Source organism: Myxocyprinus asiaticus, chromosome 28, assembly GCF_019703515.2.
Source record: "Myxocyprinus asiaticus isolate MX2 ecotype Aquarium Trade chromosome 28, UBuf_Myxa_2, whole genome shotgun sequence".
Taxonomy (NCBI): Eukaryota; Metazoa; Chordata; class Actinopteri; order Cypriniformes; family Catostomidae; genus Myxocyprinus; species Myxocyprinus asiaticus.
Genome location: NC_059371.1, coordinates 3,926,294 through 3,950,256, shown reverse-complemented (window position 1 = coordinate 3,950,256; position 23,963 = coordinate 3,926,294). Strand labels below are relative to the sequence as shown.

The window sequence follows — 23,963 nt, the reverse complement described above, 5'->3', positions numbered from 1 at the left end:
CCGTGTGTGTTAGCCATAATGTAAGATTAATCATTTGAATGAAAATTATTTAAAGGGGTCATAACATATAAGAGGTCATTGTACTATAAAAACATACTGTAAGTTTCAGAACTTCCTCTTCACTGCAGAAAGAGCATTTGTTGAAACTGAGCTGCCAAAATGACAACACATCAGCGACCACTTTAGCTTATCACTTCCGTAGCCCCGCCCAGTAGCGGTGAGAAGTGAGATGATAGGTCAGTCAAGAGCAGAGATCCAATCAGAACAGTGGGCGTGTACTGTCAAGTCTTAAAGGAGAAGCAGCACCAAAACCGAACGGTTCTGACTGTTAGAATGAGGGTGAAAGATGATCATGTTTTACAAATATATATGACTGTTTTTTGTGCAAAACACTTTACTAAAATTATAAGTGAACCTCAAAGACCATATTGAAATAATAAATGCATGTCAGGACCTCAGCAATGTAATAAAGCTATATACATCAATGTAACTTTATTGAACAATGGATATTTTTGTATTATGCTTAGTTTTAGTTTGCCAATATGTAATCCAAGTTAATAGTTGTCCTGTACAGTAGAAGCAAATGCCAATTATTCAGTAATACATACAGAATTATTGCATGTTTTTATCATCATAGGTGGTTATAACAGACTGAAAAGGAATTCAAGTACCTGACACACTCTAAACGAGTTCAGTTTGTGGTTAATGAATGTTCAATATGAATAAAAACTATCATAAGCAACCAGCCTTGATCAAATATTGAAGGAAAATGTCAACTTTATGCACTATGGGTGATACATAAAAAAGTTATTTGGAGACCAGAATTTCTCTAAATACAGTCATAAAACAAACCAAAAAAAACAAAAAAAAACTTTCTAGTACAGTTTTACAAATCGAGTTAATGGATAAAATCACTGAGTCCAGCAGAACATCTGTTGAAAAGTGTGGGGCGGATGACGCCCAGGTTTAATTTTATTCTCCAAAACATCTCAGCCAGAAAATAGTCTCTCTACAGCATCATTAATCATAACAAGCATCCATGAATACACTATAAAATACTGAGAAGTATGTTACATCAACAAGACATAAGAAATACTTTAATACATTATGGACTTGATCAAATGAAATTGTACAGAATTTCCACGCTGCTATTTGATTTACTGGTCATAACAGACAATGTGTGTAGGAAGCTAATTGATAAACAAACAAGAGAACATAAATTTAAATTCAATTGTGTTTGATACGGCAGCATTCAAACAAGAAAAATAGGGAAAACCAAAACAACAGTATCAACCCAATAGCCGTGGCAGTGCACTGGACAACATTCGCTTAAAATTCATTAAGCCCTGGGTTCAACAAGGTCATGGAGATGTACCCACAATGCAGCTGTTCGTCGAGGACCAAACATGCTGCTGGTCAGATACACAGATGCCTTGAGCAGCAGCAGCTCCAGCCCTTTATCACCACATTAAATAAAATGTCCATCATTGTCTCTCCAGGACTATGGGTTTCCGGTGTGTTCTCAGTCGTAGTGTAGCGCCGTGTAGAAAATTATCCAAACCACCTGCACACAAACACAACCCAACGCTATCAGACTGTTCAAAACGAAATTAATTAAAGTATTGGCACATCTTTGCCTAAATGTGAAAGTAAATAAATGTCGTGGAAGTATTTGGACTACTGAATTTAATTTATGCTGATTTCAATTATAATAAAAATAATAATACTAAAAACATTGATCACAATTATTATTAGTATTCGAGTAACAAGAATGAGAATTTCTTACAGTAATGAAAATTGGGGATTCAAATGTGCCTAACTGTAATTTTCTAACATAATTTAAAAGGAATATTCCAGATTCAGTTCAAGTTAAGCTCAATTAACAGCATCTGTGGCATAATGTTGATTTCCATACTCAAAAAGCAAAAATTGCGGTTACAGTCATGATGTTAAATCACGTTATGTATGATTTTTATGTCTTGTAGCTATACTTGTGAAATTATGTGTATTTTAGCATTTTATATACAATTCATAAAAATATTTATAATCAAAGATCCCATTTAAAAGAAATTAATAATTGTTTTGGGACAAAAACAAACACAAATGAAGATTTTTAGAAGAATATTTCAGCTCTTTAGCTCCAAACAATGCAAGTGAATGGTGACCAGAACTTTGAAGCTCCAAAAAGCACATGAAGGCAGCATAAAAGTAATCCATAAGACTCCAGTGGTTTAATCCATGTCTTCAGAAGTGATATGATAGTTGTGTGTGAGAAACAGATTAATCCTTTTTAACTATAAATTCTCCTCCCTGCCCAGAAGGTGGTGATATGCACGAAGAATATAAATCGTCAAAAACAAGAATGTGAAAGTGGAGATTTAAAGTACAAAAGGACTTACATATTAATCTGTTTCTCACCCATACCTATCATATCACTTCTGAAGACATGGATTAAATCATTGGAGTCGTATGGATTACTTTTATGCCTCCTTTATGTGCTTTTTGGAGCTTCAAAGTTCTGGCATTGAATGGACTTACAGAGCTCAAATATTCCTCTAAAAATCTTCATTTGTGTTCATCAGAAGTAGGGCTGCAACAACTAATCAAAATATATTATTATCGATAATGGAAATCATCGACAACGAATTTCACTATCGATTAGTTGGATTATGTCAAGAGCACGGAGAAGCTCCATCAGTGACGTCACTTTACAGCCTGGTGAAAAACGACGGAGACAAGTTGAAGCAGAAAAACATGACTCAAGTTGTTCAGCGCACAAGAGCACTTTATAAACACCTCAAAGAAGATCATAATAAGCATAGAGTTTAATGTGGAGCGGTTGCTGCATCAGGTGTGTTGACTGAGTGATTGTGCTGTTTGATGCACTAAAGAGTTTTCTCACCAGCACATGACATACATTTTACTTCTATTTTCTGTTTTATAATGTATACATGTTATGAATTCAAAATCAGCCACGTATTTCGCAAAAGTGTTTGTTTTTACCACATGAGAGTCACTGAACAAGCGAGCACACGCATCCGTGTCAATCAAACCGATCGCAATGGAGAAAGGGAGCGTAATCACTTTGATTAAGCTCGTGCAACATCATACCGCGCCTTTCACTGTAATCAATTGTGCAGCTTTCATTGATGTCACGCTGATGTCTCAGTGGTCAAAGTGTGCGGTTTAAAGTGTTTTAGATGGCTTCTCCTCATCACGTAAGTGCATGTAATACAGTGAGCACCGGGATGAAACTTTTCAGCGCAAGAGTGAATCTGCACTGCGTTTACAGATGATTATACTATATTAAACTGTATATGATGCTGAATATAATGTGTAATAATGCTAAGGGTCCTGATATTTGATAGTCCTCCTGATAATGCCAAATATAATGTCTGATTTCACCAGTAAATTTATACTATGGCAAATATTATTTTACTGGATAAACATACACATATTTTTGAAAAGAATAGTTTGGAAAAATGCAATCAGCGACAATACTATTTTAAAACCTACAATATTAATTCAAAATACTTAAAATGTAATCAACATAATTTTTCAGCTGGGCAGAATTATTAATATTTCTATGCCCTCTGCTGGGCTGATTATTTTTGTCCAACTCCATCTCCAATGGATCATTTTACTCTTTAATAAACAGTACTTTTTGTTCTACAAAGTTTCACAAGTAATGAAAGGAACTGTTTTGCATATGTCCTGAAAGTAATAATAATAATAATAAATTCAAACTCAACTTTTCATGATTCAGGCTTTGTTCAACGTTTTGTGAGAGAACAGAATCATGAATTTAGTACTGTAAATTTAACCAAATCCTTACACCCTTTATCATGTTTTTTTTTTTTATTTAAATATCCGATTAATCGAAGAAATAATCGAAGATTAATCAATTAGCAAAATAATCATTAGTTGCAGCCCTAATCAGAAGAAAGTCATACACGTCTGAGATGGCATGAGGATGAGTAAATGATGAGAGAATTTTTTGGGTGAACTAACACTTTAATGTAACACAAAGTACAGAAAGAGAATAAACCCACCAGGAACAAAGCAAATGAAGTCATGAAGCCTTCTTTAGTGAGCTCCCACATCCCTCCATACTCCTCCTCATCCACCTGCTGAAAACTGCTGAAGTACACGTACAGAACACCTGCGTTGATCACACAGAATCTGAGGAAACAACACAGACAGGTGATCAGAGATCACTGACGATTTCATGAAGATCACGTTCAGGCGGAGGACTGCAGTACTCACATGGCTATACCCAGAAACCCTTTCAGTGGCGCAACGCCCCATATTACGCCCAGAATGACAGCGATGATCTGACGAAACCAGTAGACCACATCTAAAAACTCATCCTGCAGTGGAAACAGATCAACAGAAAGGGAAGAAATTCATTCAAATCAATGAATAAAACAACTGTGACAAACCACTTTTGGCATGTTTACATCAGCATCAGGACAGAACGGTTCTACCTCAACCGCTCTTGTAATGAAAACCCATGTTTGTCCTGACAACACTGAGTGCTAAATCTGTGTAACTTGTCAGATGGGTCACACACATTATATATATATTTAATGCTCCTATATGTCCTGGGCTGATACATTTACAGGTCTCGTATGAGCAAAAGCTTCAGAAATACTTTCTAATCTGCTCAGACCGTGGTAATTACATGGTTTTTGGAAATCTACCATGGTAATACTATGTTTTTTGGACATGCACCATAGTATTACCATGCATTTGGACATTATACAATCATATTACCATGTGTTTTTAGGCCCATAATTGGTACCATGTTAAAACAATTATTTTCTGGACATGGTACTAAGGTATTGCTATGAATGTTTAGACATGTACCATGGTACTAGGGTAGTTTTTCGACATGTACTTAAGATAATGCGCTGATCCTCTTTGAAGTACATTGGAGTGTCATGCAAATACTGATTGATGCACGAATATGCTAATCATTCAAAACCATGGTATACATAAAAGTACCATGGTATTACCATCTGATGTCCCATAGTACTTCTTTATAAAGAATTGATGACTGTGTGAATGATAATAAAGGGGGGAGCGACACATGGCAGCGTTAATCCTGTAGATAGCCCAATTCCCTAAACCCTTAACAGTGAACATCACCGCTCAAACACGCCAGAACACTTTACAATACACGTTCAAGATAATGGTATGTAAATATAATGACATGACGATAGTATATCAGACCTTCTCTTCCCACACTGCTCTACAGCTGATCGCTTTGCTCCATGTGGACTGTTTGACTCCTCCATTCAGCACGTGCACCTCCTCTTTCCGCTTCGAGCTGCTCGTCATGATGTCCACACTCGATCTGGGTCTCGAATTAAACTCGATCTGAAAAGAAAACTTGATTGCAATTGTGAGATCTCACATCCACTGTTCAATGCCCTACATCGATTCGGCTCAAATCTCTGATACTGCGCATGCGCCCGCGGCTCGTGACCTTGCCGGCACGTCCAATGAGCGAATGCGACGTCTCTGCGTTTAGCCAATGAGAAGGCAGAGCAGGGGGTGTGACGCATGCGTGAGTAACAAGAGTGCCAGTAAATGAATGAAAACATGAATGAATTCAGACAACTTTGCATTTATGTAAATTTGTATTTATATTCATAATAAAAATGTGTGCATGTTTTTATTTCAAAATATCCATTAATATAAATAAATTAAAAATATATACGCACATTCTTAAAACTGTAATTACATTATAATCTAAATTCTAAATAATTATTATTTATATTTTAACATTTATTTAACTTTAACATTTTATTTACTATTAACCTCCTTTTGAAACTTTGGTTTTCTATAAAATAATAATGGTTGATTAACAACATTTAAAAGAAATCATGTTAACAATTATAGATTAAAGGAATATTCCGGGTTCAATACAAGTTGGGCTCAATCAGCAGCATTTGTGGCATAATGTTGATCACCACAAAAATTAATTTCCTTTTCTTAAAAACAAAACATAATGGAGGTTACAGTAAGTCACTTACAATGGAAGTGAATGTGGCCAATTTTTGGAGGGTTTAAAGGCAGAAGTGTGAAGTTTAGAATTTTATTAAAGCACTTACATTAAATCTTCTGTTAAAACTTGTGTTTTATTTAAACTATAAAGTTCTCCTTTTCTGGACTTCCTGTCAAGCAAACACCAGGTGGTTAGAATGGGCAGTAACATCTCATCACTGACCCTCAACACTGGAGCCCCGCAGGGCTGTGTTCTCAGCCCACCCCTGTACTCCCTGTACACACATGACTGTGTGGCAACACACAGCTACAATGTCATCAAGTTTGCTGATGGTACGACAGTGGTAGGTCTGATCACTGACAATGATGAAACAGCCTACAGAGAGGAGGTGCACACTCTGACACACTGGTGTCAGGAGCACAACCTCTCCCTCAACGTCAGTAAGACAAATGAGCTTATGGTGGACTTCAGAAGAAAAGACAGAGAACACAGTCCCATCACCATCAATGGAGCACCAGTGGAGAGAGTCAGCAGCTTCAAGTTCCTGGGTGTCCACATCAATCAGGAACTCACATGGTCCGTCCACACTGAGGCCGTTGTGAAGAAGGCTCATCAGCGCCTCTTCTTCCAGAGACGGCTGAGGAAGTTTGGAATGAACCGCCACATCCTCACATGGTTCTACACCAGCACTGTAGAGCGCATCCTGACTGGCTGCATCTCCACCTGGTATGGCAATAGCACCGCCCACAACCGCAAAGCCCTGCAAAGGGTGGTGCGAACTGCCGGACACATCATCGGAGGTGAGCTTCCCTCCCTCCAGGACATACAGTTGTGCTCAAAAGTTTGCATACCCTGGCAGAAATTGTGAAATTTTGACATTGATTTTGAAAATATGACTGATCATGCAAAAAAATAAAAATAAAAATAAAAAAAGTCTTTTATTTAAGGATAGTGATCATATGAAGCCATTTATTATCACATAGTTGTTTGGCTCCTTTTTAAATCATAATGATAACAGAAATCTTTCTTGGTCTACCTGACCGTAGCTTGGTATCAAGAGATCCCTGAATTTTCCACTTCTTAAGTGATTGAACAGTACTGACTGGCATTTTCAAGGCTTTGGATATTTTTTCTATATCCTTTTTCCATCTTTATAAAGTTCCATTACCTTGTTACACAGGTCTTTTGACAGTTCTTTTCTGCTCCCCATGGCTCAGTATCTAGCCTGCTCAGTGCATTCACGTGAGAGCTAACAAACTCATTGACTATTTATACACAGACACTAATTGCAATTTTAAAAGCCACAGGTGTGGGAAATTAACCTTTAATTGCCATTTAAACCAGTGTGTGTCACCTTGTGTGTCTGTAACAAGGCCAAACATTCAAGGGTATGTAAACTTTTGATCAGGGCCATTTGGGCCATTGTTGCCATGACGACATTACACTGTAAAACCTAAAATTACTCTAAAAACAATGATTTAAAAAACTTAGCTTAAATAATACACAAGTTTTAACAGAACTATTAATGTAAGTGCTTTTATAAAATTATAAATTGCCTTTAAACCCTCCAAAAATTGGCCCCATTCACTTCCATTGTAAGTGCTTCACTGTAAACTTGATTTTTATTTTTATTTGTATTTTTTAAGAAAAGGAGGGACAAATTGAAATTAATTTATATGGTAATCAACATTGTCCTGTCAATTAAACTTTACTCATATTGAAACCGGAACATTCATTTTATGAACTAAAATAAATAATAAAATACCAAAACAAATACAGACAACTTACTGTATGTACATACCTTTTACCAGAGGATATATACAATCACTTTATATATTATATTATATTATATTACAATTTTTGTCAGTTTGGCTCATATTACAGTTGACCGGAAAAAAGAAGAAGCAAAAATTGAACACTGTTTCTCCAAATACTTTCTCTAAATCTCCAATATCACTGTACAGATCCTTTATTTATTTCCCCATTATCAGAAGTTCAGTCACACCTCTTATTCCGCAGCACAGATGTGAACTCACTTGACCTGGTAGCAGTGGTGTAGAAGAGGTGGGCATACTGTGAATTTATGAATTATAAAATCACAGTTCACTCAGTTTTTGATTTTCAATTTGTTTTGAGCGCAAATTTCATTTCATTGACACTCTCTGCTGTTGCCTTTGGTATTATTTGCATGATTGTATTGTTATATTTTGTAATTAATTGCTCTTAATCAGTGCATGTGCTGATCATCAGCGCTTCGTACGCCAGTGACGCGTTGAGTCATGTGACACCGCTGCTGGTGACGTACAGCGTGAGTTTCTTTCCCCGTCTCTCGCACACAGAGATCGACTACACATAAACAAGAGTGAGGGCCTTTGTGATACGCTCCTCGGCAGCACTGCACAGGTCTACTTGAGTTTTATTTAAGAAGTGTGTGGCCGCTACAGCCGCGCGTCTCTGGCGGGATTTGACACATGAGCGCGGGTGAGTTTGTTTGACTTTTATTGTTATATAGCGACGTCACAATGTAGCATTATTACCGCTAATACATTTAAAGTGACTGACTGCTGCGCAGTGTGTGTGTGTGTGTGTGTGTGTGTGTGTGTGTGTGTGATGGCGACGGCGACAGTGGGAGGGGTGCAGGGATGTTTTTTTGTTGTTGTTGTTTTTAAAAATATGTAATATTGTTTTATGGTCATCACTGTATGTTACATGTAAAGTTAAATGTCACACGTGTGTGATCAGCAATGCACAACATATGTGAATGTCTAGATCTGTTCAGATCAGTAACATGTGAAACTAAACATCATATTTTATATAGTGTTACATTTATTGTTTTAATATCCCCCAATTTGTCAGTAATTACAAAAACTGCTATATGATAAGAATTGAATACATTTAAGCATTTTACTTAGTGACAGATGGATATAAGTAATAGCATATATTTTACATTTTGAGATTATCAGCATCGGCCGATAAGTGCACGATTGGCCGATTTACAGAAATGCTCGTTGCACCCAGTGTCAGTTTCAGATTTACAGACTTTGTCTGTTTTGAAATACCTTTGAGTAAATAGTTGTTTAAAATGAGTGTTTAACTATAGGCCAACTATTATAATTAGCATTATAACGGCCATCTGCCACCTTGATATCTGTATCTTTCTGTATTAAAATACCCATATTGGTGGACCACAAGTTGTTTTACAGTTTAGGAGTGTAACATTTTTGAATGATCATTTACATTTTGATTCAGATCGAGTTATGTAGTATGGTGCAATGCCAGTGTTTCCTGTCAGTACTACAGCATGATAAATACACTGTAATAAAAAGGAAAAAAACCTCAGTCTTATTACATCTAACCATGAAGTCAGTTTTCCTGAAACTCAAGGCTATCTGAGGTGAACTTGGGCCATGATGTTTGATTGAAGGGAACGCTGTAGATGTAAAGGATTTACCACCTTCACGGGCCTCTTCTCCTCTCAAGGGCCATGGTCACTAACAAAGCTCTTTTTACATCTCAAAATGTCTGCAGTCTAAAACGAATAACCATTCAGAGCTAGTCATATTATTCAGAACACATTTCTGTTAGTTCAGAACGACTGTCATTTGAAAGTGTTCGATTATGTCGAGACTCTCCATGCATGAAGTTTTGTTTTTATATACTAATGATACTTTTATAATTTTTCTGCTGTTAGAAGGAACAACATACAAAAATCACTGTGGTAAAATTGCACCAAACCAGTACAATTGTAGCAGGGTATTTTTAGCCAGTTTGAGGGTCTGTTAGTATGTCTGTCTTTATTTTTACTTTTCAGGTGGGATTATTGCAAATCAGTTCCCAAACAAAACCTGGAAACATTCCCTCAGCTTGGCCATGAGCGCGTCGTCGTCTGAAATCAGGACAAGGGTCCCTGCGCTGTGCGTGTTCTAGCGGCTCTGGTCAGCACGAGCTGGCATTGCACTGCCTCGCTGGTTACTGACTGTGATGTCAGCCATTTTAGGTTGGACAGCAGAGTGTGTGGTGTGCCGCCATGTTTCCCCCTCTCGCTCTTCCATTTTTAACTGAACCTTAACACCTTAGGTGCTGGTCACGTCGAATGTATGCCCTCACTCTGCATTTAAAAAGGCAAATGTTCCCTGGCGCCTTTGAACGCATGAGAATGACGTGGTGGTACACAATCGTAGTTAGATTTTCAGTGAAAACCAAACTGAACAATCAAAACATACCAAAAACATAAACTTTACGCCACTGTTTTCTTGGGCAAAGCACTCCTTTATTTAAAAATTATATGTAAGGAGAAACAAATCAGATAAACCAGTTTATGTTTGTTTATGCGTAGTTTGCGTGCCTGTCTAGAAAAAATTTTGATATTTTTTGGGGGGAGGGGGGGTTTCTCCCCCTTTCTCCCCAATTTGACATGCCCTATTCCCAATGTGTTCTAAGTCCTCGTGGTGGCGTAGTGACTCGCCTCAATCCGGGTAGTCCTTATTACTTGGCTTGTTGAGCATGTTACCATGGAGATCTAGCGCATGTGGAGGCTTCACGCAACTCTCTGCGGCATCCACGCACAACTCGCCACACGCCCCACCGAGAGCGAGAACCACATTATAGTGACCATGAGGAGGTTAACCCAACGTTACTCTACCCACCCTAGCAACCGGGCAAATTGCTTGCTTAGGAAGCCTGACTGGAGTCACTCAGCACGCCCTAGATTCGAACTTGTGACTCCAGGGGTGGTAGTCAGCGTCTTTACTCGCTTAGCTACCCAGGCCCCCTATGTGATAATATTTGTTAATTAAATTGTGAGGAAAAACAAAAATCAGACAAACCAGTTTACACTATTTGTGTTACATTAGACTTTGTGCACTAGTCTAGAACAAAACGTGATCATATCAATCAAATTGCAGTAAAAAATTGGTTTGTGCCTGAGAGAACCAACATTTGAAAACCAAAAAAAACTATTTTATTCTTTGGAAAAAAAAACTTTTGTTTTCAAAGCATATTGATGGTAGAAACTAATAACAAATCAGACAAACTCTTCCAAAACCAGTTAACTTTACGTTACGTTGGACTTTGGGAGCCAGTCTAGAAGAAATGTATTCATATTTGTTGAATTATGTCTACGAAAAGCATTTCCGCTTGTTAGAATCAAAACTTTAGGTGCTCTCACTCTGCATTTAAAAAGCCAATTGTTCCCTGGCACCTTTGAACTCACCGTAATGATGAAGTGGTACGCAATTGTAGTTACATTTTTAGTAAAAAACAGACTGAGCAATCAAAGTGTAGCCGACCAAAAACTTAAAATAGTGTTGTTTTCTTTCACAAAGAGCTCTTCTTTTTAAATCATATTGCGAAGAGAAAAAATAAGACAAACCAGTTTACGTTGCTTTAGTTATGTTTGCATGGCAGTCTACAACCAAACATGATTATACTAGATGAATTGCGAGAAAGAAGCGTGTTTTCACCTGAGGAAACCAACATTTGAAAACCAAATTGAGCAATCAAAACGTACCAAAAAAGGTCAACGTCACTGTTGTTTTCTCTGGCAAAGCACTCTTGTTTTTAAAGCATATTGTGAAGAGAAACACACTCAAATCGGACAAACCAGTTTATGTTACTTTATTTACGTCATGTTAGACTTTGTGGCAGTCTAGAGCAAAATGTGACCATATTAGTCGAATTGCGAATAGAAACACGTTTGTGCCTGAGACAACCAACATACTTTGAGGTGCCACTCAGACCGAGGGGCTATGACAAGGGGGTGCAGTACTATAGACAATGAGTGTGCTGGTGAGAACCACCACACCTATCAAACACAGTCTGAAATAGGATCAGGGCCTGTGCTCGCCATTCCCAGCAGCGTCCGGAAAAAACAAACCAGTGCGAGCCAGGAACCCAACGATGTCTGTGGGCTGACCAGTGTGTGTATTAATGCGTTAATGTGTGATTTGACGTTGGTGTGTGTGAGAGAGTGTTGTGTGTGGGTGTGTGTGTGGGGTGGGGGGGGGGGGGGTTGCCATGGTGATAGTAACACACCAGTGGTGCTGATGACCCGTCTCCCTGCAGACTGGGCTGAACTTGTTGAGCAAGAGAGACAAGGAGTGGGGGAGGGGGAGTTAAGGCAGGCAGACTTACAGTGGGGTACATGTTTTCGCCAAAGCTAATGAATAAACGTAACAATCAAGAAGAGTTACTTTCATGTACAGTTGGAGAACAGTTTAACGTTCCCAGATCCAACTACGCAAAGTGGGTAACGCTGGAGTTCCCGGCCTCTAAAACAGCCACATGCTTTAGAAATCGGTCTGTTTAAGCATATGGCATGTGACATTGCTTATTTACATGTTCTCCAAAAAAACAAAGATATTCTGTCTGTCTGTTGTTAATGCACAGGACGATGGCTGTCTGACTGCCAGGCCTCAAACTCTTGAAGGTTTCTTAAAGGATTATTTTACCCAAAAATGAAAATACTGTGAAGTACTCGCTAAAAATACTGTGAAGATGACTCGCTTTCTTCTGTGGAACACAAAAAGAGACGTTAACAATAATACTAATACCTACAGATCAGGGTTTAGAAGATCGGCTCTCATGCAAACAAGTAGAAGTTACATTTAAATGAATTTTCCTGGTTTCAAGTTGAGCTCTATTAACAGCATCTGTGCCTACAATGGTCACCCCTTAGACTTCCTTTGTAAATGTATTTCTCTGAACACATGTTTTGTGTTGTAGATTATGTATCTCAGTTGGTGCTACCAATGGCAATGTCGTGGGTTCCATTCCCAGTGAACACACAGACTGACAAAAATGGACTAAGTCCCTTTTGGATAAAAGTAGCTGGGGTTCCATCTATGTATTTGTATGTAAATTTTGGGATATTGCTTAAAAAAATGCAGGATGTTGACGCCAAAATGCAAATCAAATCTCCAAAATGTGCATTAAACAACTCGCTTGAGGTGGATACATTTTCGATTTGGTAGGAAATAGGGCTGCAAGAGTACACAAAATTCACGGTTCAATACGTACCTTGGTTTTGGGGTCACAGTTTGGTATGGGTTCAGTACAGCAGGGACTTTCTTTTTAAAACACAGTGGCTGATGGGCAACAGTTTTTATTGTGATGGCTCATTTATTCATGACTGCACTATTACTTCAACGAAATTACAATACAAAGCCTAAGAGCCTCTTATATGCACACTGTATAAAAAAACATTAATAATATAAAATAAAAGTAAAAAAATTGCAATTATAATAATTGTAACAAACTTAAGACATTAGTAGTGCAGAATTCTGTCTTTTGCCTTTCAGCTCACCGCTTGTTCTTATCAATAATTAAATTTTTTAAGGAAAATCAGAATATCCACTTTATCAGAGGAGAGGGTGGATCTGTTAGCATTGACAATGTCCCCTGCTGGACAATTACAGCGCATGCTTGTTTATATAGAGCCGCACAACAGAACTGCTGAAATGCATTTTTGTAGGAGCTTTATAACAGGGCTCAAGCACGTTAAGCAGATGCTTAAACCCTGTGTTCTCAATGACTGAGTATGGTCGCATATCTGCAGCAATAAATACTCCTATGGCTAGGGCTGCACAATTCATTGTATTTTAATCACGATCACGATTTCCGCCTATCACGATTAATTAAACATAACTGTCTGCGATATTAGTGAGCTAACAAACAGAATTTTTTCTACGCGATTGAAACAAGTAATTTATTACAATTAATAAAGGAGTGCAGCGGCTTCAACTTCTTTTTATTTCTATTTTGGGCCAGTATTTCCAGATGTGACTATTTTGTTATCTTAAACACGTGACAGAAACGCTGCTGTTTTGGTGATATTCAGATTTTGCGCATACATTAAATTTGTAACTTGGATGAAAACATGACTTGTTTCTGTCAAGTGAGTAAATAAAAACTGAGGTATGAGTCAAACATTTTTTTTGCTGGCATGTCACTGCTACTGTTGATAAAGATGAACTTGTATTTAACCCAAAATATTCCTTTAAGTATCTGTTACAGGGGTGGTTTCGAACCATAAACGAATGCTAACAAAATGTTTTGGGGAGATATGTGATTGAAGTGTATACAAATTGGCAAACAAGCCATAGGTTTTGTAGTAGTGGGTTTGAGTTTGATGTTGCACGCAGCAGCACTTGGTCATGTATTCGTGGGTTATTCAAGAGACACTCAATGCAAAATGGCAGCTTGGCTCCCAGGTTGACCACTTGCTAAGTAGCTCATGGCGGAACATTCCAGAGTCTTTGGAGTGAGCCAGAGAGGAGGAGGAGGAGGAGATGGGGGAATAACGGCTATGTGATTGTTGGATGTGGGTGGAAAAAGGGTGTGTGTGGTGGGGGTGGGGATGGGGGGGGGGGATTGGTATCAAGGCAAAAAAAAAAATCCTGGGTGAAACACCTCACTGCTTCCTGTGACAGTTAACGGCCCCTCCCCAACTTCCTAACAAATATTTACACACACACACTCACACCTCGGGCCAAACTTACTCACCCAGCCCCCCACTCTACTCGTCTTCTCCTCACTGCCGTGGTCTTGCGTCCTCGGGGGCCAACCCATGTGATGGATGTCAGGGCCTTGCCCCTTCTTGCAGAGTGGCAGTGGGGCAGACCCAACTGAAAGGCAAGAAGTGTGTTCCTTTTACAGAGGTGAACCCTCACTCATGAGCCTGTGCTTAACTAATTTATGCAGTCAATAAAAATGGCAATAAAATGTCACTTGCTTTTTGCACGTCAGGACAGAACAATTTTGAGGGGTCCCTCTTCAAGCATTTTGCCTTTTTAGTACAGGAGACAATGCCTTCAATACGGGACATTTCGCTATCCGCTAACAAATGGGGCAATCCGCATGGAACATCTTCATTTTGGCCAAAATATGGGACATCCAGGCTAATACGGAACAGTTGGCAACCATACTATAAATATGTTGATTTTTAACTTGCTTAGCAAAGACACTGTTGCTCTGCCATGACAGGAATTGTCCCTTTTGCCAAGCCCCGCCTTAAAAGCGCTTCTAACCAATTAATCTGTCTTAGCAACTGTTGCCCTGCCGCCATTACCCTGACACGCGTTTACTATTTTCCAATGACAGCCTATGGAAGTAATGTGTGTTTGAGTACTTTTAAGTGGGATTTTATAAAAAATTATCAAAACATTTAAAAAACGGGGTAATTTATAGCAGTGACAAGTTTTTGAGAGGATATACGCAGTTTATTTTTTTAAATCTTTAATTCTAGAGAAGAACATGTTATGGATTAAACTGTGTCAGCCCTCATTCCCAAATGAACACATCTGCAAGGACACCTACATTTGCTCCAAGGAAAATTCAAGCTAAAAACTGAATGTTAATTTATTTATGTATTGATTCAAGTCATAGTAAAAGCAATTAGTAAATAAACAGTTCACAGCATCAAAATGAGTGTGTTATAAATGGCTCTGTTCACTTACACTGATGTTATTAGTTGTGTAATCGCCATTAAATAAAGTTTTCTCTTTTCAAGTGACTATAATAATCTCCACAGTTTTTATTTTTTTATTTTACAGCATAATTTAACAATTTCTTTTACAAAAAACGTTGGATAAATATGCATTACGTCACCCTTCATATCAGCCCACGTAAAAATTTTATTAATTACGTTTATGAGAATATTTTTCCAAAACCCGTGTCATTCATGGCAATCTCCTATTCATTCCAATAGGGGGTTCTGCAGAGCTTGTCGGAGCGAGCGACCTTAACCAAGAGGGGCGGAACTTAGCGAAGGGTCAGTTGACCTGAAAGAGAGAACTGACTGTATAAAACAAAAGTTACCATAAATGTCTGCTATAGCACCCTTTGTGGCAATACTGAGAATGCAATGAGCACTTGCATTGTGTCTTGAATTGCAGACTGACACATTTTGGAATGCTTCAACATGCACAAGATTGTGTAGCTTGAAGCATTTGTGTTCATGTACTTGCGTAGAGTATGTTTAAGGCCTAGCACTTCAGCTCAATTATAAATCATTAGCACAGTTAGCTCTACATTTGGTCTGTCCTATTGGCTACTTTTGTTCTCATTGTTGTGTTGTGGAACTTTCATCATCCCCATTTTTTTCAGGGTTAACAGACTTGCATCCAAACTATAACTCTACTGTCCTGTTGCTAGTTATGTTTGGTTGCTGCAGTCCAGGATTAGAGAATATGCATGAAATGACCAACATTTCTAATGAAGCCTTTAGTGAGCAATTAAGGGCTCTTTTTGTGCTGAGCTCCAAACTAGTTATGATAGGAAATTCAGGTTTGTAGTTGCTTTCAAGTTGCCTAGACTCACACAAGATGGTCAAAAACAAGCAGTCATTTTAGCAGAGGTGTGCAGTTTCTGGGCAACAGTATTCAACCTTCCAAATAAAATTGCAAGAAATAATAACTGTTTCCAAACAGCCTTCCCAAACACACCCTCAACAGTTTCCCTAAACACCTGTCTAACAGACAGTCCCTTCCCAAACTCATGCCATTGGTACAATGTTTCTGTGTTTGGCTGGGCTAAAAATCAAATGTGTCTAATGAAATCTATTAGCAAGTCAGTCTCGAAATGTCAAAGACAATTTAAGATAGGACAATAGCCAGGCAATCTCATATTATTGCCTCCTTAAGATAAATCGCTTTTGCTGTATTCCTCATTTGTAAATCGCTTTGGATAAAAGTGTTGGCGAAATAAACAAATGTGAATGTAGGCTAGTAAATGTTTTTTTTAATTATTATTATTATTTAAATATCACATTTTATTGAGCTAGAATTATTTGGTTCTACTTCTAAATACTATTTATTTCTTTACAGGTTGATGTTCTGAGTTTTGAAGCACATAGAGGACACAAAATACTCATAATGAACTGATGATCATGTCCATCACCTCAAGTTTTCAATCGATGGTCTATAAGATTGGATAACCGCAATAATTACTTGGGTATCTCACTAGAGACTGGCTATAAAGAGCCATGGCTAGCAGGAGAAAGTCCACCATTCCATGCATGATTCCTGTAAAGACCATGCGTCTGCAGGATGACCTTGAACCGGACAGACTGTGCCCTTCAACCAAGGACATTGACTTCTCCTTCGGGGAGGTGTCAAGTAGAAAAGGTAGTCCTAGTTTGGGTGAGTCTTCTGGGCAAGAAGCAGGTGATACTCAAAAAGAGGTTGGCACTTACACTTGTAGGCCTTGCAACTTTGAGTCCCAGGACCTAAACCTTTTCCTTGATCATGTCTACAGTCGGCACCCAGATTTCCTCTTTGACCCCTGTTTTCTTTGTGTGGATTGTGGGGTAAGTGCTGCAAAGTTTGAGGGCTTAGCACTGCACAATGCCCGTTTCCATCCCAGTACAATAACCACCAACCTTCAGCTCAAGAAGAAGGAGAACAGAGTTCTGGTAGAGCAGAGTCTTACTACTGGACCTTCTGAAAATACTAACTCTAAAGAAACAGAGATTTCCATCAGCAAGACACCAATCATGAAAATGCTGAAGGGTAAATCAGAACCCAAAAGGATTGTAGTTTCTCATGCCACCACGGATGATCCTCCACCCTCTATTACTAAATCAGTGGAGAAAATGGACTCTCCTACTGTTACAGTCACCCATGTGCCCACTATTGTACACAATGGATCAGCTGGCAAAGTCACCCTGCCGTCAGCCATACAGATTGTTAATGGCTCCGGGGCTTTACCCATGCTGAAGACGGCTGTTACACAAGTTGTATCTGTTGTGCAGAACAGAAGTCTCAATCAACAATCTGCTCCAATCGCTGTCTCCTCTTCGCCCTCCTCTGTGACCTCCTCATTGTCAAGTACCAAGAATCTTCCAAAAGTCATGATCCCTCTCAGCAGCATTCCTACCTACAATGCATCCATGGACAATAGCAGTTTCTTAAAGACATCCTTTAGCAAGTTCCCTTATCCAACCAAGGCTGAGCTGTGCTACCTTACAGTAGTTACCAAGTACCCTGAGGAGCAGATAAAAATCTGGTTTACTGCACAGAGGCTGAAACAAGGAATCAGCTGGTCTCCAGAGGAGATTGAGGATGCCCGCAGAAAGATGTTCAATACAATCATACAGGTGGCACCTTCTACTGGGCAGCAGCATCGACAGACCCAACAAACCACATCTCAGCCGACTATCACAGTTCTGGGCACAACTGGGATCTCTCACATCTTACAAGGTAGCCTGGTTGGGCAAGGAGGAGTGATTGTAACCCAGCCTATGATGGCTAATGGAATTCAGGTCAGCAGTGCTCCTGTCGCACTCGCTGTAACACCCAAGCCTCAGGCTGCTGCAAAGCCTATGATGCAGGCAAGACCCGCTGCAGCCTTGGTGGCCGAAAAAGGAATCAGCATGGTTTTAGGGACTGTTGGTAGCAGCAGTAGTGGAAATTGCAGCAGTAGCAGCAATGCTAGTACTAGCAGCAGTTCAAGCAGTATTAGAAGTATTAGCAGCTTAAGTAGCCAGGATTGTGTAATCAGTATTGGTGGCAGTAGCACTGCCAAGTCAAATGGCAACAGCAATATTAAGGTCAAAACAAATGGTACTAATGACACTTGTGTTAAAAGCAATGGTAATATTTTGAAAAGTACTAGTGAAGGTAAAGGCAACAATAATGACACCAAGAGTTTGAGCAACAGTGGTGCCAGTCCAACTGACAGTGCCACCGCAGCCACCTCATTTATATCTACACCTACCACAGATAGCACAACACCAAATAAATCAGACTCCCCATCTCTGATCTCCATGAACTCTCGCATTTTCTCCACCACTAACATCCTGGACCCCAGCTTTAGCAAAGCCAAAAAGTCCCAGGTACAGCTGGCAGCCTTAAAGGAGAGCTTTCTTCTTAGCCAGTTTCCCAGTCAAGAGGAAGTAGACCGGCTTATCAGCCTAACCGGTCTGTCTGTGCGTGAGGTACGGAAATGGTTCAGTGACCGGCGCTACCACTTCCGGAATCTGAAGGGTTCAAAATCAAGTGCTGGCGGTCCAACTGGAGGAGCTAGTGGTAGTGTTTCCCAACTTGATACAGTTGCTGCTGTAGACCTGTCAGAGAACAGTACACCCCCAGAGAGGCCCAAAACTCCCCAGCTGTCATCTCTCAGCCCCACGCAGACATCATCCCCACCAACCCCTACACGACGTCATCCACGACCACCATCACCAGATTTTACTGCTATACGGTACAAAGAACGGGAGCCTCACCAGGTCCGCGCTTTAGAGGCCAGCTTTGCACAGGACCCAGATCCACCAAGTGAAGAAGTTGACCGGTTGAGGACCGAAACAAAGATGACTCGTCGTGAGATCCATGGCTGGTTTGCTGAGCGGCGGAGGAGGGTGGCAGCAGAGAAGAAGAAAGAGGAAGCCGAGAGGGTGGAAAAGCAAGAAGATAATGAGGAAGAGGTAGAAGAAAAAGAGAAAATGAGCAATCAGGAGATACTTGAAGCTAAAGATCTCTCCTTTGAGACACAACAAGGCCAAGAGGAAAAACAGAAGGATGAGACTGGTTCTGAGCCAAAAGTTAACCCTATCAAGATCAATCTCAAAATGCTGAAAGTTACTGAAGCTAATGGAAAAGTTGAGCCAGAGGAAGGTCAACTGCCCCAGATCGAGGCTAATAAAGTGGTGCAATCCATCTCTCCGACAACTATTGCTCAGAATTCCCCATACCGAGGCAAGAAAACACCCGAACAGCTCCACCAACTTAAGCAAGTCTTTGCACGCACCCACTGGCCCAGCAGTCCCCAGTACAATGAACTGATAGCTAAAACTGGCCTATTGCGACCAGAGGTGGTACGTTGGTTTGGAGATTGCCGCTATGTCCTGAAGAATGGTCAGCTCAAGTGGCTCGAGAGTTACCAGACTATGGTCGATGAAGAAGACTTCCAGAAAGCTAACATTAGTGTGCTGAAAGAGCACCTGGATGCCCATGGTAAACTAGATGAGAGTAAATTGGAGGAGATTGCCAAGTCAAGTGGGTTAGGTGAGGAATCAATCCGGCGGTGGTTCGCAAATAAAACGGCACTTTTATTGGAGGATAAAAAGTCTGAGAACATAAAAAGCATCATGGCTGAATCATCTACTGCAGCAACCCCAACCGAAGCTGCTCTAACATTACAGCATCCAGACCCAGATGCAAATGTTGAGCAATCTGTAAGCAAGGATCAAACCACAAAGTTGACAGTTGAAGCATCCACTAATGGTGAGTAATCCAAATTAAGCTCTGTTGGGGATGGGAGAACTGATTAGGTAGTAAAAAGGGATCAGTATTCCAAACGTCCAGCATACAGGACATATTATTTATTTTATTTTTATTGCCTTATGCAGTGTTGGGTGTAATCTGATTAATAAACAATTAGCTACTGTAATCAACATTTACCATCAATGTAGTGGAACACATTACATTTTAAATTCTTCTAATCAGATTTCAGTTTCTGACCTAAAAAATGTAATTGCATTTTGCAATTTAAAATGCAGCATTTTAATTTTTTTTCAAAACATTTGAAAATGTTTCATAAACATTAAGGAGAAAGTATGTTGTGTTTTCAGCACTTGTCTGTTCCTTCTACAGAGTCGGACTGAAGAGGAATGTGGAAACATCAATGTGTCCAAGAGCACAGAGATGTCACCCCATGGGATTATTGCACAGAAGACCTTTATTGGGATGATACTTTTGGGTTCGGGGGGGGGGGTTGATGTCAGATAAGATTATGATCTCTCCACAAATTAATTTTCTTTTTTCTTTTTCAACTGTTGGAGGCATGGGGTAGATTATCTTGTGTCTAGATAACCACCCACTTTTTTTATTTGGACAGAACAGAGGGGAAAATAGATTTTGGCCTCGAAATGAGACACCTGAATGAATATCCACATAGAAGTCTTCTTAGATGATTATTTCCTTGCTGTAAATGTGGAAAAGTTACTATTTTAAGGGACTTAAAGTGGTACGAAATGCAAACTGCACAACTCTCATTGAGCTCTTTTGTAATTCTTAAATATGACTGACAATATTGCACCTCAGAGGGGTTTAGCAGTATGCTGTATGTGAAGCATCAATACCACGGCACGCCGTTTTGTCTGAAATGTCATTGAGAGCAAAATAACTAAAATCATGACTATCAGTGTCAAAACTGTTTCACCTGTGTGAATGTGTAGGCTATGATTTTTTACAAATATTATTTGCAGAATAAATACATTTAATGTAAAAAGAAACAAAAAAAAAAAAAACACAATTGGTCATGTATTTTTAGGTTTGAAAAGAACAGTCAACTCTGTTTTTGAATAAGTACTTTATTTATTCTCAGGCTTGATTATGTTTCATATGAAAAGCAAAATTAAAAATGTTTACTTCCTCCAATATAGCATAGGCACATTACAGAAAAGGCTTGGTTTGTAAATAAGAACATTTTTGACATGTTGATGCATGAAAGCATAGAAAAGGCATACATGTCCAGCAGGGGGATCTTTCATTGATGTATATATGTATACATATACACCAAGGCACATGAAAGTTGATGCAAAAAAATGATTTACAGAATGAGAAGGGCTATGTCCGTATAGGGAAAGGGATTTAATGCTGAAGGCAATAAGCAATGAATGCAGGAGGAATGGAGTGAAATTCCTTCAAAATGAGTTTGGCCTTGTCTTTTACCTCTTTTAAAAGCTCAGGAAGTCATTATGGTCCCTGTATGTCTAGAGAACATTATGCAAATTTGATATACATAAAACTTTGAGAGGAATTTATTCATGCATGCATCCAACGAGATGAAATCAATCGCTTGAATTAAACATCATTCCAAGTTAAAATGCCCCCAGCATTTTGCATATGCCCTATCAGGTAAATATACACAAAATTGCTTTGGGATTCAACTTCTAGATCATATGCTTTCAGACCAAAAGCAGTCATGCACTGAATCGAATACTGCAATAACAGTTGCGTCACCTAGCAGCTAAAATGCAAAAAAGAAAATATTTCTTAAGGTCTGCAAAGCATTGTATTGTAAAAACACACCTGGACTCCAAGGTCAAATGGAGAGACAGGAAAACCATCATAATGGCTTCTATCTATGGCTGTACGACTAAACGATTATTCTCAGAGCTATGCAGCATGTGGATGTGTGCAGTTCAGTGACATATCTTAGCCTCTACTGGCTAAACATGAGAACGGCATGGAACTGCTGAGCTCCTACAATAAATATGGCCTTAGTAACTGTACATCAACTGTAAATACTAAAGTGTTGCAGTCTTAGCCTGTTTATCTGTTACTAACATAACCTGTATCAGACAAACAATATGGCATAATACAAATTTATAATGACTGCTTGGCACAAGATAAATATATCTAAAGAAAGATTTGCAGATTTAGCAAAAATGCCCTTGTACTCTACAATAACACAAAAGTTGGCCAATTTTGACCAATTTATCAACAAATCCCAAAGTTCTCTTCCCAGAAAGTTTAATGCTCAAGGTGTTCTGCTGATCCAATATACTGAGACAAACATATTTGGTCCCAATTTCTCATATTAGTCACCTGGAATGCTTACCTTCGGCTTTCTTTCAACAGACTCGGCAGATAACGAACTACTAATGGTACTAAATAATACATAAAACTTATTTGAGCTGATAAGATGTATTAAAACAGTGTCAGGAACCATATATTTTGAGTGCTAAAACATGGAGGCATCATAATGATAAAATCACAGAAATAGTTTTGTAAAGCATAAAACATTCTGAAATTAGATGGTCCAAGTTCCGATCTGTGAACTAAATGCACAATAATTTGCTTCCAACACTCCTGTAGCCCATTACAGGCTTACGAACTCAACTTGAGCTGTTTGTGAACTTAAGTCCGCTCAAACAGACTGGTAAAACCTAAAACAAGGAGAGAGATATTGTTCTCTGGTCACTTGATAACATCAGTAAAGACTTTATATAAAAAAAGAAAAAGCTGTTCTAGAGTTAACGAACATTGCACTGAAGAATCATTATTTGAGGCTCTTCAATCTTTCACCACCTGCCTGTTTAAAAATATAAGAACAAGCATTTTGGGATAGGTCAAACACTTTAGTCCATCAGCCCTGACAGAGGGAAGGAGAAAGAGCAAGAATTTGAGAAACGCAATTATAAAGGCCAAGCCCTCATGTTAGAAACATACTCGTATAAAAAAAAACATTAACATTATGAAAGTTTAAAACAGATGTTTAAATAATGAAAATAATAACTTTGAAATTAAGTAAAAAATCTGGAGTTAGAGGCCCTTTGACAGCAAAATGGGGAACGCACATTTATAGATTCATATACAAGCCATAGAGACAGCATAAAGAAAGTATTATTACTCCATAAATGTTAACCTGGAATCGGTTTCAAAAGTAGTGAATGATACAGCTCCCACTCAATTTTGAAACACTGGCCTTTTGTCATCTACCAAACTGCCGTCCTTGCATTTTGTGCTGCATCAGAACACCCTGGTCTATCTAAAAGATTGTAGCTAAGCAGATATTTGTTCATTTTTGTCCGTGAGCGAAGGCTCCATCACCGCGCAGACACTCCATGAGGCCCTCAGCCACTCGCACAGCTCAGAGCACTAGAGAGTCATGAAAAAAAAAAAAAAAGAGGGATTTCTGCTCATGAACACTGCCTATGATATTTCCATAGAAACGGGTTTCACGGCAGTCCTTGACATCATCAGCCCTAGAGGAACCTTATCGCTAGACTCGCGTCTGGCTCTGTCCATCTGTCGTACGCTCAGCTGGTGGGTTTATGCGCGGTTGTCGGCGCTGACACGCGCCCTGCGTATCCTAAAGAGAAAAGAAACAGCTAATTAAAATATAACCATCATTTCCACCATCGTCATAGGTAGTGGACTAATGGCATAAAGTCTGGTCCACTCAACAGTTTGTTCTGGCCAAGAACTAACCACTAAAGTTCCTTCCA

General features: G+C 39.1%; 3 protein-coding genes and 1 long non-coding RNA gene across 5 annotated transcripts in view; 2 read left to right on the top strand and 2 right to left on the bottom strand.

Annotated features, from left to right (window-relative positions):
• LOC127418969 (uncharacterized) overlaps nucleotides 1-23,963 on the top strand; it is a 983,530-nt gene that overhangs the window by 389,859 nt on the left and 569,708 nt on the right. The window lies entirely within an intron of this gene.
• On the bottom strand, nucleotides 763-5,455 carry LOC127418957 (respirasome Complex Assembly Factor 1-like). The gene is made up of 4 exons (XM_051659906.1): nucleotides 5,236-5,455; nucleotides 4,267-4,370; nucleotides 4,053-4,182; nucleotides 763-1,564 (listed from the first exon to the last, which is right to left on the bottom strand). The coding sequence occupies exons 1-4, from the start codon at nucleotides 5,341-5,343 to the stop codon at nucleotides 1,523-1,525; spliced, it is 384 nt and encodes a 127-aa protein (XP_051515866.1). The 5' UTR covers nucleotides 5,344-5,455; the 3' UTR covers nucleotides 763-1,522.
• On the top strand, nucleotides 8,182-22,976 carry LOC127418882 (zinc fingers and homeoboxes protein 3-like). Its single transcript, XM_051659762.1, has 3 exons — nucleotides 8,182-8,494; nucleotides 16,837-20,232; nucleotides 20,602-22,976. The coding sequence occupies exons 2-3, from the start codon at nucleotides 16,995-16,997 to the stop codon at nucleotides 20,610-20,612; spliced, it is 3,249 nt and encodes a 1,082-aa protein (XP_051515722.1). The 5' UTR covers nucleotides 8,182-8,494; nucleotides 16,837-16,994; the 3' UTR covers nucleotides 20,613-22,976.
• The window catches only part of plcg1 (phospholipase C, gamma 1), a 63,950-nt gene continuing 61,289 nt past the window's right edge, over nucleotides 21,303-23,963 (bottom strand). For both annotated transcript variants that reach the window (XM_051659746.1, XM_051659747.1), the window contains exon 33: nucleotides 21,303-23,827. In XM_051659746.1, the coding sequence (XP_051515706.1) occupies nucleotides 23,788-23,827 (40 nt within the window). In that variant the 3' untranslated portion in view covers nucleotides 21,303-23,787. The remainder of the gene's footprint in view (nucleotides 23,828-23,963) is intronic.